At 43.7% G+C, this 15,076-nt stretch overlaps 1 protein-coding gene across 2 annotated transcripts in view; it reads left to right on the plus strand.

Moving 5' to 3' along the window:
- The first annotated feature begins 305 nt into the window (after positions 1–305).
- Positions 306–15,076, plus strand: part of tyw1 (tRNA-yW synthesizing protein 1 homolog (S. cerevisiae)) — a 36,697-nt gene continuing 21,926 nt past the window's right edge. The window contains exons 1-13 of one of the 2 annotated variants that reach the window (XM_054794279.1): positions 306–457; positions 939–1,066; positions 1,167–1,301; positions 1,406–1,507; positions 4,842–5,036; positions 5,230–5,502; positions 8,069–8,176; positions 9,091–9,211; positions 10,480–10,532; positions 10,612–10,730; positions 12,666–12,775; positions 13,265–13,442; positions 14,151–14,286. In XM_054794279.1, coding sequence (XP_054650254.1) covers positions 394–457; positions 939–1,066; positions 1,167–1,301; positions 1,406–1,507; positions 4,842–5,036; positions 5,230–5,502; positions 8,069–8,176; positions 9,091–9,211; positions 10,480–10,532; positions 10,612–10,730; positions 12,666–12,775; positions 13,265–13,442; positions 14,151–14,286 — 1,722 coding nt within the window. In that variant the 5' untranslated portion in view covers positions 306–393. The remainder of the gene's footprint in view (positions 458–938; positions 1,067–1,166; positions 1,302–1,405; positions 1,508–4,841; positions 5,037–5,229; positions 5,503–8,068; positions 8,177–9,090; positions 9,212–10,479; positions 10,533–10,611; positions 10,731–12,665; positions 12,776–13,264; positions 13,443–14,150; positions 14,287–15,076) is intronic. The other variant, XM_054794280.1, reaches the window with a different exon arrangement.

Below are 15,076 nucleotides of genomic sequence, written 5' to 3' on the forward strand. Positions count from 1 at the left end.
CTGTCTCACACAGAGCCTCTTCATATGTTTCATACTTGCGCTTGAGAAGCACAATGAGAAGTTAGCTTGAGCTACCAACTCTGATGGTGTTGTAAATAGTAAGATTGAACTTATTAATTTATATATTATGTAATATATTAAAATAGATTTGAACATTCAAACATATTGGCAACTTGTGTAAAGCGGTTGATTTTCTGTGCAAATTCAACCCAAGCAACTTTCCTATTGTTGTTCCCACACGGTAGGTGGCGGTATACTTCGGTTTATCACTCTGTCGGGCACAGCGCATGTCATCAGAACTACATCTCCCAGGGTGCACCTCGGCCAAACACCATGGTTCTTCTCAAGAACAAGACACTTTAAATTTTGTGCTCAAACAGTCCATTTTCAGTGATGCAGACTTTTATCGTCTCCGCGCTACTTTTCGGAACCTGTGCGACGACCTCAAACCCCAAAGGTGAATTTGTTTAGTCGTTTGTCTCAGCCCGGAACTACAGTTGTTAGCAACACACAGTTAACGTTGCTAGTTAGATGTAACCTTGCCTTTGTTATTTGCAGCAGGTGCTTTCACCTTTACTCTTTTTTTAAACCCTAATTCAGTTTGAAATGGTCGAAGAAAACCATTAGCCTTTCAGAGAGTCCTTTTTTTCGATTTTGATGTTAGTTTTTTGCATGTTTCCACATGCATCATAGAATCGCTAAGCTAATGAATGGGTGGGCCGGTTTGTTTTCCATCAGTAGAACCGAAAACTGATGCTAACTTCACCCTGAAGCTCATTCTAACGCTCAAAAGACCACCCAAAGACATTACATGATAAAAGACTCCTCCAGTGTTAGCTTTACGTTTAAATTCCACATGAACGCAAACTAAGGCTAAACCTGGACCTCATCTACATTAAATGTTGTGTATTTATTTATTTATTTATTTGTGTCTCCAGTGTCCCATTCTTCCCACAGTTCCTATGAGAACTACTTCACTGCAATATGGCACAACAGGCTCTACTTGTACACAGCTGCTGCACTTTCCTTTGGACTGTGGTTCTTACTCAAGATGGTTCTGAAGAAGGTACTGTGTCCCTTCCTGGTGTCTCTGCTTCAACAATGTGTGTAACATGGTGATAATTGCAATTATGTGTTTTCAAACTGTTTTCTTGGTTTGTTTTCAGGAAAGCGTCTCAAACGACGTTGGCCTCCTGGGGCTCCACAAAGCTGTGAGGAAAGACGACCATTGTGATGGACATGCTGAGCTCCACGTGTCTGGAGTCAAAGTCTTCTTTGGCTCTCAGACTGGAACAGCTAAAGTATGAATGCCGTTCTATGCTGACCTTGTTACTCTGCAATACATGAAGCTGAAGTACCCATAGCAATGTTGGGATGCCGAATAAGACACTGTCCTTTTGTGCAGAGCTTTGCTAAAGAGCTGTGTGAGGACGTGAGAAGTTTTGGCCTTCCGGCCGAGGCGATCAACATGAAAGAGTACGATCCAGATGATCAGCTGGCTGATGAGGTAACATAACGCATGGAGGAAGACCAGTTCAGAGACAGAACATCCAGGACTGCTGTTTGCCTCTGCAGCCTTCATTTTAACTTCACTTTGTCACCGTCTGCATGCAAGGCGATGCAGATCCAGAAAAAACTGCTTTCAATCCGACACACACTGTGAATAATTACCATAAACAAGTTGTGTGACAAACGCATGGCGGCCTAATGGTTAGCATGTTGGGCAATCCTGTATGGAGTTTGCGTTTTCTCCAGGTGCTCCCACATTCCAAAAACATGCATGTTAGGTTAATTGGCGACTCTAAGTTGGCCATAGGTATGAATGAGAGTGTGAATTATTGTTTGTCTATATGTGCCCTGCGATTGCCCGGCGACCAGTACAGGGTGTACTCCACCTCTTTGCCTGAAGACAGCTGGGAAGTCCGCATACCCCCCGCAACCCTAGTGAGGATAAGCGGCAAAGAAGATGGATGGATGGAAGTTGTAGGACAATGACCGAGAGGAACAGGCCTTCATGTCTGTGCAGGAAGCTGCTGTTTATTTGGGCAAGCAGTAGCCAAAAGGGAACTCAAAATGGGCAAAAGCTGGTGGTCATTATTCAACATAATAGGCGGACTCACAACGCGATAACCATCACATAGCAACTTAACACAACAAAGTGATAACACGCTGCGAGTGCTTCTGTTTTCCCAGCATGACTTGCGGCACTCGTTTTGTAAAAAGCTACTGAAGTGGCATGTTTGGAGTACATGTAGTTGTTTATGATTCCCTACAGTACAGACCCTTTCAAAAAAATTAGAATGTCATGGAAAAGTCGTTTAATTTCCATAATTCCATTCAAAAAGTTAAACTTTCATAGATTATAGATTCAGGGCCCACAATTTAAACGATTTCAAGTGTTTATTTGTTTATTTTTATGTAATTTGGGCTTCCAGCTCATTAAACCCACGAAAACAGAAATTCAAAAAATTAGAATACTGTGAAGAAATCAGCCCAAATTTTGCAGGGCATGAATGTTTTAAACTGAGTGTCACACACTAATCATCTACTAAAGTCAAATCACTTGCACAGGCTTCCCCAGGTGTCATTAAATTGCTTCAGTTTGGTTCAATTGTCTCAGTTGGGTTTAATATGGGGAAGACTGCAGACATGACAACTGGCCAGAAGACCATCATTGATACCCTCCATAGGATGGGTAAGCCACAAAAGTTCATAGCTAAGGAGGCTGGTTGTTCACAGAGTGCTGTGTCCAAGCATATCAATGGAAAGTCTAGAGGAAGGGCAAAATGTGGCAGGAGAAGATGCACCAGCAAAAGAGATGACCGTGGGCTTCAGCGGATTATCAAATAGGGAAGATTCAAGAATCTGGCAGAGATCCAGAAAAAGTGGAATGAGGCGGGAGTCACAGCTTCAAAAACCACCACATTCAGACGCATCCGGGAGATGGGCTACAACTGTCGGGTTCCTCAGGTCAAGCCACTTCTGAACCTGAGCCAACGTAGGAAGCGTCTCCACTGGGCCAAGGAGAAGAAGGACTGGACTGTTGGCCAGTGGTCCAAGGTCCTCTTTTCCGATGAAAGTAAAGTGTGCCTTTCATTTGGGAATCAAGGTCCAAGGGTTTGGAGGAAGACGGGTGAGTAACAGAACCCAAGCTGCCTGAGGTCCAGTGTGAAATATCCACAGTCGGTCATGATTTGGGGTGCAATGTCCGGTGCAGGTGTTGGTAAACTCTGCTTTCTTAAATCCAAGGTCACCGCAACAGTCTACCAGAATGTTTTAGAGGACTTCATGATTCCTTCTGCTGAGGATCTGTATGGAGATGCAGATTTCATCTTCCAGCAGGACCTGGCCCCTGCCCATACCGCCAGAAGCACCAAAACCTGGTTTGATGCCCATGCCATCACAGTGCTTGACCCAACTCACCGGACCTAAACCCCATTGAGAATCTATGGGGTATTCTCAAGAGGAAAATGAGGGGCACCAGACCCAACAACAAAGAAGAGCTGACAGCAAGCATCAAGGAAATCTGGGCTTCCATAACTCCCAGGCAATGCCACAGGCTGATTGCTTCAATGCCACGTCGCATCGAGGCAGCGATTAAGGCAAAGGGATTCCCAACCAAGTATTGAAGATTGACATATCGTTTTGAAAGTACCATATTTTGATTGATTTGATGTGATCCTAATTTCTTTTTTTTTTCCTGCAAAAACTGAGAAGTAAATGGTGATTTCTTCACAGTATTCTAATTTTTTGAATTTCTGTTTTCGTGGGTTTTATGAGCTGGAAGCCCAAATTACGTAAAAATAAACAAATAAACACTTGAAATCGTTTAAATTGTGGGCCCTGAATCTATAATCTATGAAAGTTTAACTTTTTGAATGGAATTATGGAAATTAAACAACTTTTCCATGACATTCAAATTTTTTGGAAAGGGTCTGTAGTAGTGGTGGTAGTAGTAGTTGCCCTATGTGTGTTTCCCTTCAGTACCGGACGTTTTACACCATTTTGATTGATTTTTTTAAGGCACACAGAATATTGTGTTCTATGGCTATCAAACCATAGAACCTACCAAAAGAAAGATTAGACTGTCGTCTTTCATCAGGAAAAAAAGGCTTGTTTCTACCTTTTTCCGTTCTTTAGTAATGAGCAGTAGAACATAGGTACTGTAAGTTTCAGAAAAATATCAGGTCCCGACTGGAAAAAGGGAGAAAAAACACTTTTTTATGAAAGATACATTTCAAGCATAACTTTCCCCTTGACACACATATTTTTTGCTTTTGTGACAGCTCAAATACCTAAACAACTATACTACAACACAAAAAGGGGTTTTATATAAAAATAACAATTTATTTAAAGATATAACACCATGTACTATGTAACATTTTCAAATTTGAAACCAAAGTGTGTGTGCACGCATGCGTGCGTACGTGTGTGCGTGTGCATGCGTTAAAATTTCCCTACAACTTAACCTTCTGCACGCTACACTCATCCATGCTCCGTGTGTTTTTACATGCAAATGATCCTTGCTGAGCTCTTGTCAAATGCACTTGTGGCCGTTTTTATGGCTTTGTACTGCTTTAAAAGTGACATCCATTTATGTGCTGTTGTGGCATCACCTCTTTTGCAAAAAAGGTAAAAGACGTATAAATACGTCTTTGGGATCAGGGGTTTGTAAAAACGTATAAATACTGTATGTCTTTGGTATTGAATAAATTAAAGAGCCTCTTCATGGGCTGCACTTTGATATCAAGTAGGGGTCCACTATATGTGATGCACGGGACACGATTTTGAAACCTCTGCTCAAGATGGATTAAATGTGGCTTTTTTTTTCCCTCACACAGTGCACCAGTAAGTCGGTGTGTGTGTTCCTGGTGGCCACCTACACTGACGGGCAGCCGACCGATAACGCCGAGTGGTTCTGCAAGTGGTTGGAGGAGGCGTCGACGGATTTCCGATACGGGAAGACGTACCTGAAAGGCCTTCGATACGCAGTGTTTGGTCTGGGCAACTCTGTCTATGTGGGCCACTACAACACGGTCAGTTTTGTGCTTTATCACATATCTATAAAGTCTTGCAGACTTGGGGTGAATGATATGGATATGGAGAACAAGCACGGATGAGCGCGTTTTTCTAGTGCAAATATCAGGAAGCCACGAATACTGAATTGCAAATAGGCGGGCATGCACTGTATCAATATGAGTGAACATGAACCTCCTGCTGTATCTGCAGGTGGGCAAAAACGTGGACAAGTGGCTGTGGATGCTGAGCGGCGCGCGTATCATGAGCCGGGGCGAAGGCGACACCAATGTGGTGAAGAGCGCCAACGGCAGCATCCAGGCTGACTTCGTGGCCTGGAAGATCAAGTTCATGAAACGACTGCAGGCTCTTTGCGAGGACGAGATGAAGAACTGCTGTGGGAAGAGGAAGACTTCCTGTTTGACGACACAAAGAGATGAGGAGGAGGAGGAGGAGAACTCCAATCTGGACAAGAACGGCTCTGAGGTAAGGAATGATCTTACAGCAAGGTTGTCCAAAGTACGGGCCGGGGGCTATTTGCGGCCCGCAGCTTGTGTTTTTATTAGCCTGCGGCACATTGTATAAATAAATAAAACTAAACCAAAACGTACAGCGAAGTGGGAATGTTGATACAAACAACTAATAATTAGGGCTGTCAAATGATTAAATTAATCAGTTTTAAAATTAATTAATCTCCATTAGCAACAATGTCTGAAATATGCCCATTTTTACTGTATTCAAGTGTTGTTCTGAGGATGAACGGACTAGAGAAGTGCCGTCATAACAGAGAGGCGTGCTTGCTCTGGTGCGCATACGTTAATTACACTAAAAGGAAATGTATTAGAATTAATGAGATAAATGAGTTAACGTGTTATTTTTGACAGCCCTACTAATAATAATTTACGTACATGCATTTCTAATTGCATGCATATATTGTCCCAATATAAACTGTTCACACTGAATGAGGGACTGGAAGTGGAACTTGCATGGTGCAGCCCAGCCTTTGGCTAGAGGGAGTCAATGCTAGCGATAATGCCCAGGAGAAGTTTGAAAACTCCTCTTCCGCCGTTAAAGTCTCGTGTTTGGGAACACTTGGCCTGACCAGTGAAATACGTAAATGGGCAAAATCAAGTGGATAAGACGAAAGCAGTGTGCTGCCCTTGGTGGTGTGGGACACCACTGATTTCATTTCTGATCCAATACAGGCTGGTATCAGCGATACCAATCCGATAGCGATACTTGGTGCAAATTCTCCTAATGTTTCTGATCAATTTTAAAAAGTAGTGTATTTCATATCAAAGCATAAACAATACAAGACATTTAATTAATTTATTAATTAAATCAATTATCAATTTAAATAAGCTAATAATTAATTAATTTTATTTATTTTAAACCCTGAAGATTTACAGCATAGCCCAGCTAATATACAACATAAAAGAAAATAAGTGAAATAATAAAACTATTAAAATAAATGATTAATTATTAACAACTATAAGAATGAAAACGTTATTCATAATTCACACATGGCTCCGTTTACAATCGGTAATCGTTTCAACAGACAAACATTACCTCAAATGACAGACTTGTATTTATGAGAAGATTACCTCCCAGCAGTTTTTATTTTTTTATTTTTTTCAAAAATCATTAAAGCTGTTTACACAAAAGATGAGCACTTTGATGCATTGCATTTTCGTCCCTTACCGTGACCTTTAAAACAGAGGTACATGCCGAATCGTGGTTATTATGCCTCATTCACATGTAAACAGACATATCAGGAACTTGCAGACCTCAGCCAAGGCTCACCGACCCTAATTTGGATCGTCACTACACCTTCATATATACTGTATACACACACCTCCTGTAACAACAGTCGCCTGTAGCACATATGAGATGAATTGCCAATGCGTCTGGAGGTTGTTACTGTTCATCTCTTATTTAGAGTAGATGTACATGCATCTTGTTGCAATGACAGTAAACTATGAAGTTAAACAAAATCTAAGAAATAAAAACGGCTAGGTGGTTAGCATGTTGGCTACACAGGCAGGGTTTGAACCATCTGGGTTTGAACCTTCGTTTGGCGTGTTCTCCCCGTGCGTGCGTGGGTTTTCCTTAGGTACTCCGGTTTCCTCCCACATTACAAATACATGCATGTTAGGTTAATTGGAGACTATAAATTGTCCATAGGTATGAATGTGAGTGTGAAAGGTTGTTAGTCTATATGTGCCATTGACTGGTGACCAGTCCAGGGTCTACCCTGCCTCTCGCCCGAAGTCAGCTGGGATAGGCTCCATCATACCCCTGCAACCCTAGTGAGGATAAGCGGCATAGAAGATGGATAAAAATTGCTAGATAAGTTAAGCAACTAAACTCACACTCACACCCATACCCATCTATTGCACATTTGTGTGTAAATGGAGATTGTAAAGTGCAAATATCAATTGAGATTATTGAGTAAGTTTACCGCTGTTGGATAAAAGCTGTTTTTCCACTTTGTTGGTTCAAGTTCTGATTGATCTGCCGCGCCCTCCCATTTAGTAGCGCCCATGCTGTTAAGAGCTGTTCCACATGCCTCGCATGTGATTTGACATTTCTGTCAGCTCTGTCCATCTCAACAGCACTTTTTGCTCTTCTCACCCATCACTGCAACCACACATTTTCACACACGCGCACACACACATACACACACACACACACACACACACACAGTGACAGCAGATGACCAGTTGTCATAGCAGCGGACACCTCGCAGACAACTCTCACTGAGACTTCTTCCTCTTAGCAGCTGACAACTGCGTCCGTCATCTTGGTTCATCTCGTTGTATTGTTAGGAATGCATTAAAAGTGTTTGGTTTTAAATTTGTTAGGTTATAGAGAGACAGGTCGGGGGAGGTTCAATCTGTAAGTAGTTTTGATGGGAGGGAGCAGCAAGCTCTCACCATCATGGTCTGTCAGGACTCAAAAAGTGTTAGAACTCAATCAAAAGCACCGGTCGGCCTTCTTGAGACTTTTATTCTGTAATTCATCTCTCACGTGTAAACCTGTCTCTTCCCAGGAGGAGCTGCTTGAGTCCAGCAGTGATGACGATGGCTCGCCCTCCTCGGGCTCTGTGCTCGATGTGGAGGATCTGGGCAGCATGATGAGCAGTGTCAAAAGAGCCAAGGTCAGTGTGTCGGCAAACCGGAAGTTGCATCCGCTTCGCTTCCTGACTCACCGCGAACTGGGTTGCAGAGGGTCTATTTGTGGCGTGGCGTTGTGCCTTTTAAGCCTCCTGCCGCACCTTCGCCCGAGCTCGGCGCCTGCTAAAGAGGAACGCATCGAGGCGACAGATGGCCTGATAGACACCAGACCCTGAGCAGCGTCAAGCTGAGGCTTGCGTAAGAGCTGCGACGCCCCCGTCACGCCACACACATGACGAGTGACTCGGAAGTGGAGCACTATCAGGACACCAGAGATTCAACAAACTGGCCCTGATGGATCACTGCTGATTTAACAATCTTTGAATATTTATTTTTATCTATGCATTTGTAGATGGTTTAAAATATGGTTTTACATCTGCTGCAATTATTTTAGCTAGGCCACTAACATATTTCAAGTTAGAAAATAGATTTATATTCTATTCCATCATTGTTATACACCAGTGGTGTCCAAAGTGTGGCCCAGGGGCCATTGGTGGCTTGCAGCTTAAAAAAAAACCCCAAACATAACAGATAAAGGGGCGGGGGGGGGGGGGGGGGGGGGGGGCTCATGAATTCCATAATACAAGAACAAATTATTACAATAATTTTAATATCACCCATAGAGTAGATAGTCACCTTCCAAAACCACCTTTGACTAGCAAATAAACGTGAGTGATGCCCATAAAATGTCTATTTTCACACACTAATAAAGCCTGGATTATGCTGCTGTGTCGAGGCACCACCATACGCCGGCTTGTTCCTCTGCCTCCAAGACCTCCTGCTAGCTGGATGTTGATGTTCTCCTTTGATTTTGGATCAACATTTGTAAAAATGAAGTGACTGTTCTAGACAACTCTTAGTATAACTAACTTAATAACTCTTAGTATTGTGTCTTCAGCAGAGCCGAGGAGACGACCAGATGGTGAAGCGGGCCAAAAATGGCATGAGGAAGAGTGAAAAGGAAGAGGAGAGACGTGAGATGATCACTCCCGCCCTCAGAGAAGCCCTAACCAAACAAGGTGGGGGTGGTGATATTAGAATCCAATAGAAATCACAATGTGACTTTGTTCCAGCGAGTCCTTAATGTCGTAGCGAATAGCTTTTTCCAGTGGAGCATCTGCCAGGTGCTTCTGGATGATGATGATGATGGTGATGGAGATCAAGCTTCATTGCTTGCCATTCCAAAAAACAAAAAAAAGAAAAAGACCTCCCGAAGGGAACACCAGCTGTTTGGCGGCACTCACCTCCCTCCCCTTGCTACTTGCACAAGGGCAGCAAAGTTGTAAATTCACTTTGCTAAAGTCCTGAAACTTTTTTGTTATTTCAGTTGTAAATCAATCAAAGGCAATTTGTTAAACTCGACCAGAGGCTGCCTGGCCGCGTGTTGCGTCATTATTAAGTGATAAATCAATATGTTTTTCTTTTATGAAGGTGTCTTTGTCTGGAGTTGGTTGCTTCTTGGCTCATTCACCTGGAGAAGTCATTGAGCAGCCACTGGCAGCCTTTCAGCTTCCCGCTGCTAGAGCTTACGCAAGACCCTATAAATAGACATCTTTCAGAGTCCACCCGATGTTGACCCGCCGGATGCAGTCGGCATCGGCAGCTTTGAATCGGGGAAAGCCTGAGAGCGCCGGCTTTAATCATACACTGCTGTTTCTTTATTTCAACAAGCGTCGGGAGAGCAGTCACACGAGACATATTTCACTGTAATGTGATTGCCTCGTGAATTGCAGCCAGACGCATTCAACTTGTCCGTAGATGTGCATAAACATTCTTCCCGTCACATTTAAAGAATTGCCATCGTCCCCTTGCATAAAAGATGCTGAGATTGATGCCTCCATTATGAAAGAAATGCACTTGATGAAGAAAGGGCAGGTTTTGTAGAATTGCGGTTTCCTGCTGCCTGCATGTTTACATTCAGTGACAAAAAATAAAGATAATAATAATAATAATAGTACACCCACTTGGAGTTTTGATGAATACCTGTGCATGTGCTCGCTTTTCAGACTTTGTTGTGTATAGGACGCCTTCTGTGGAAGTCATTAAGCCTCACATCCTGATGACTCACAGGTCCAAATAGCATGTTTCATTGAGCTGCCTGATGTATTATTACACCCGCTCCTATTTTCAGACATATTTCATGTGCTCCTGCATTATCCATGAATACATCTCCAGGTAATGGATATGATACACATTTTATAGTCTTCTCAGGCCCATTGCGGATCCACGTCCTTCATCTTGGAGAGCATTGGTGTGAAGTTTGTTTCGCTTCTCTCTCCCTGCGCAGGTTACAAGCTGATCGGCAGTCACTCGGGGGTGAAACTCTGCCGATGGACCAAGGTACAGCACTTCACTCAAACGCCAAACCCTTTGACCTGCTGAGTGCGCCATTCATATTGAGGGCGCTCGTGTCATTTAGTCCATGTTGCGAGGACGAGGAGGCTGCTACAAGCACACTTTCTACGGCATCGAGTCCCACCGCTGCATGGAGACCACCCCCAGCCTGGCCTGCGCTAACAAGTGTGTCTTCTGCTGGAGGTACACAACTCTGAGAAGAAAAGGATGTTTTTTTTTTGTTTTTATTCTTAACTTGACTCCACTTTGTAGTCTGGTTTTTATTTTGTTGCTGCATTGAATGAACACGGTATGGCTTGCTGTGTAGAATGGGCTTGATAGCTTCTCTGATGTATGTCCAACATAACATGATTGCAGAAACCATATAGTGTAGTCATATGAATAGTATAAGTGGCATTATTTGCTATTGAGCAACGGTCCCCTGTGGTGAGTGAAACAATATCCTAGATGCTGATTCATTGCGGCTCTGGTGAGAGACGGGACTTTCGTGCCCCCAGCCCCACCACTGAGCACTGAAAGGTCGCTGTCAGAGCGCCGCATCACCCTGTCGCCGCACATACGCCGTTTTGTCCTAACGTGGCGATTAAGGGTGACAGGAAGTTGGCAGTCTGAGGCCGCAGCTGCCCCAACGTCCACCTCCACACTGAGAATCACTAGGGAAGAGTGTGTGACATCACAGGGCCGACCACTGACATTTGGGGGGGGGGGGGACAGTTGATTACAACAAGTGTTTTGCATCACTTTGACTTAAACTTTGCATATCCAGAAAGAGGTGTTTCTAATATTGTGACCATATCATGTAGCCAAATAAGCCAATTACCATAACCCATCGCCATTTTGCGGCTTCACTCTATCACGGTATTTCAGAAGTGTGTTAATAAATCATGCTGTTTTGTGGTTTAATACAACCTATTATTAGTCAACAAATTTGCATATTTAAGCAAATTTTACTTTTTTTTTTTTTTGCTAAACTAAGCATTTTCAAGCTGGCTAAATGGCTAAATGAGCTTAAATACAAAAATAGGGCATTCAAAGACACTGTGATATGTAGTATTCCAAACTGATCACTAGGTGTCAGCAATGTTACTGTCTACTGTTGCTGCCCTAACTCACAGCAAACTAAAACTCAACTCTGAACTCCAGATGTCACTTCTGTTCTCCTGCCACTGAACTCCCCTAACACCGGAACACATGAACAGCACACGAGCACAACTCTTATTTATGTCGCAAATGGCTTATTTTTTCTTATGTCTATTATATTGTGTAATACAAGTGTAAATGTAACTATAGGGGTGTTATTTCATGTCTAGAGGGGCTCTAATAATTTTAAAAACCGGATTTGGAAGGTCATGAATAGGTTTAAATATTCTATTTATAAATAAGAAATCCTACTTTGCGGAAATTCACTTATCACAGTCTGGTTTGGAGCCAATGAACCGCAATCAGCGAGGGATTACTATACAGTGGAGCCTTGGCCTTCATACGCCCCAGTTTTCAACAAATATGTCTGTTTTCGTATGGCCAAACAGAGTGCAGGGTTTATTTGTTCATAGAATGCACACAGTACGATGTACAACTCTGTAGCTGTCGCTTGCATTCCTTTCAAGCATGGTGCCGTGCGCTGATGAGGCGTACAAGCGCGCTGCGTGTTTCTGAGTGCTAGAGGAATCTGTGCTTTAAAAAAAAAATAAAAATGAGTACTGTATGGCTGCAAAAAAGTTGCAAGTGCCAGAACTTTGGCACTTTGGCGAGAAACATTATTAAATTCAAGAAAGAAGTCGTAGCAAAGTACATATAAAGGTAGAACGAAACGGCGTCCGTGTGGCTCTTGCGTCTCCTCCTCTGCTCCCTCCACTCATCTCTGTGTTTGCTAGTCTTCAAGATAAAAGATAAAGACGAATTTTCCAATTAATTTGTCAATTTTATGTATTTTGCTTTGTTTACTGCATGCAATTATTCTCGAGAAAATGTGTTTTGTGGTTATATTTTTGGTGTCTGAAACATTAATTGGATTTGTTATTTCTTACGGGAAAAATGGATGCTGTTTTTGTACGCTCTGGTTTTCGTCTGACCTCTCCCAGTGTACCTAGCATGTTTTTATGTGTGCTTCACCCAAAGACACCACACCAACCCGGTGGGCACCGAGTGGCGCTGGAAGATGGACCCCGCTGAAAAGATCCTACAGGATGCGCTGGAGAAGCACCAGAACATGATCCGACAGTTCAGAGGTCAGTTAGTCAGGCAGACATGGCAGACGCCATCTTCTTACGGCCAGAAAGAACATGCACACAATCTCTTCAATGGCCTTCCTGATGTCATCAAGCAGCATATGAAGATAGAAATGTCTTCTGACTGATGATGCAGAGCTGGAGGAAGGAGTCCAATGTGGTGTGCAATGCTGGCAGCCTGGCAAACAAGCTGCCTGGCTGCTGCTGTTGTTGTTCAAACTTTTGTAGCAAATTCCAGGCATGAATTAAATATTTCTCCTGTGTGATTGCACTCATGAATGTTGCGCCGTACACCGCCTCCCGATTCAAGGGAACGCACAGAGCAGGGACACACAGAAGACGTAGCACACTAAATGGGAAGTCCTACAGCATTACCGCAGTACTGCCATTGATTGATGCTGGCTCCTAGTCTTATACTGCAAAATTTTCACATTTGTGTCCTGAAACGTTCGACTCTTCACGTCAAGATGGCACTCTTTTCCCCTCCAGGTGTCCCCGGAGTGAAGGCAGAGCGCTACGAGGAGGGCCTGTCGGTACAGCACTGTGCTCTGTCGCTGGTGGGAGAGCCAATCATGTACCCGGAAATCAACGACTTTGTCCGCCTTCTCCATTCCCGCCACATCTCCAGCTTTCTGGTCACAAACGCTCAGTTCCCAGAGGAAATCAGGTAGCTGCAAACGCCATGTTTCTTTGGGCTGTGCCTATGAACTTTGCAGCAGGCGGCGATGAATTGGGAAGTAGGACACATTCAAGTGTTGTTTGCTTGCAGGAAGGCACTGTTTTCGCAATTAAAAGTGGCGCTTGACCTCAAACGAGCAGACTCTTATGCACAACTTTATCTGCACTGCTTGCAGCTTTCACACAGCAGCAACAATACGAAAGTTAATTACATTTAGTTTTAGCTCTTTCAGCAAAACAGCAAAAGTTCCTTACACTTCCAGGGTTTGAGGCTTTAGTTTTACAATATTTGCATGATTATTTGAAGTTGCCATTTCTTTTAATTTCGAACAAAAGCTCTCATCCTCTCTTCCTGATTCTGAAAGCTGTGCGGCCATGGAGTCATTTGACTAAGAAGTGTCTTTAATTCTGGCCTTCTGTGTAGTGACATGTCTTTACATGAGTGTTTTATCTGAGGCGTGCGAGCAAAACACGATGTGTCCCAAATGCTGCATGGCAATCGCTAACTTCCTGCCAAGCAACTCCACTTCTACATCGTCTTCAACACAGAGCTTCCCCACAGGCACACTAACAAAGGCACGCACCTCCTGCACCTACAGCGACTGTAGAAAGCATTCAGGGACGACAAAGACTCTTCAACTAAACACACACACACACACACACACATAACAAATGCTAACTGCGCACATACCTCCAGGAGCCTCGTGCCAGTCACCCAGTTATACGTGAGTGTCGACGCCAGCACCAAGGACAGCCTAAAGAAGATTGACAGGCCGCTCTTCAAGGACTTCTGGAGTCGCTTCCTGGACAGCCTCAAGGCCTTGGGAGAGAAGGTGAGCCCACCCGAGCACTACATGAGAAATGATCTGTCAAAATGTGATCATCATAAAAGTTTTAAAGAGTACTGACCATTTCTTTGGCATTCTGCAATTTCGGAGGAAATGAACTTTTTAGGCTGTTTAGAGAGGCTCACGGTGGTTGGTAATTAGATACACGTTAATCACAGTGAAATTCAAATGGCAGACGCACAAAGGATGTGTGAGACGGTAAATGTCAGAACACTTTGCTCGCCATTTTTGATGAACTCCGCTTTTTTATCGATCTACCTAAAACGTCAACTCTGTGTCTTCCTCCAGCTGAGCCTCTCTGCCAGCGTGCGGCCGTGCACATTTCTATTGAGAATGTATCCGTGTCCCGCAGGATGACTCGGTTAAAGGTCGGACTTCACTGGACTTTTTGTTGCTGGAGAAAATAGGCAAAGTCCATTATCACAGCCTGCATCCTGCAGCGGCCTCGCTTGTGTGAATCAATACTCGGCAAGGCTTTCCTAAAAAGCCAAAGTGAGGAAGGCAGAATAATGTTTGGGCGCATTTAAATAAGCGGTTCCATGCAGCGATCTACAATCGGCTTCTCTGCCTTTTGATGTTGAGCAGATTGTTGACACGTCTGTCAGTCTCCAATCACCGGTGTGTGATTGATTTGACATATGTGGCAGCACCCCTCCGTGAATCACCACCTTACTGTGGTGGAGGGGTTTGTGTGCCCGAGTGATCCTAGGAGCTTTGTTGTCTGGGGCTATATGCCCCTGGTAGGGTCTCCCAAGGCAAACAGGTCCTGGGTAAC

This window comes from Dunckerocampus dactyliophorus, chromosome 12 (genome assembly GCF_027744805.1).
Source record: "Dunckerocampus dactyliophorus isolate RoL2022-P2 chromosome 12, RoL_Ddac_1.1, whole genome shotgun sequence".
NCBI classification, from domain to species: domain Eukaryota; kingdom Metazoa; phylum Chordata; class Actinopteri; order Syngnathiformes; family Syngnathidae; genus Dunckerocampus; species Dunckerocampus dactyliophorus.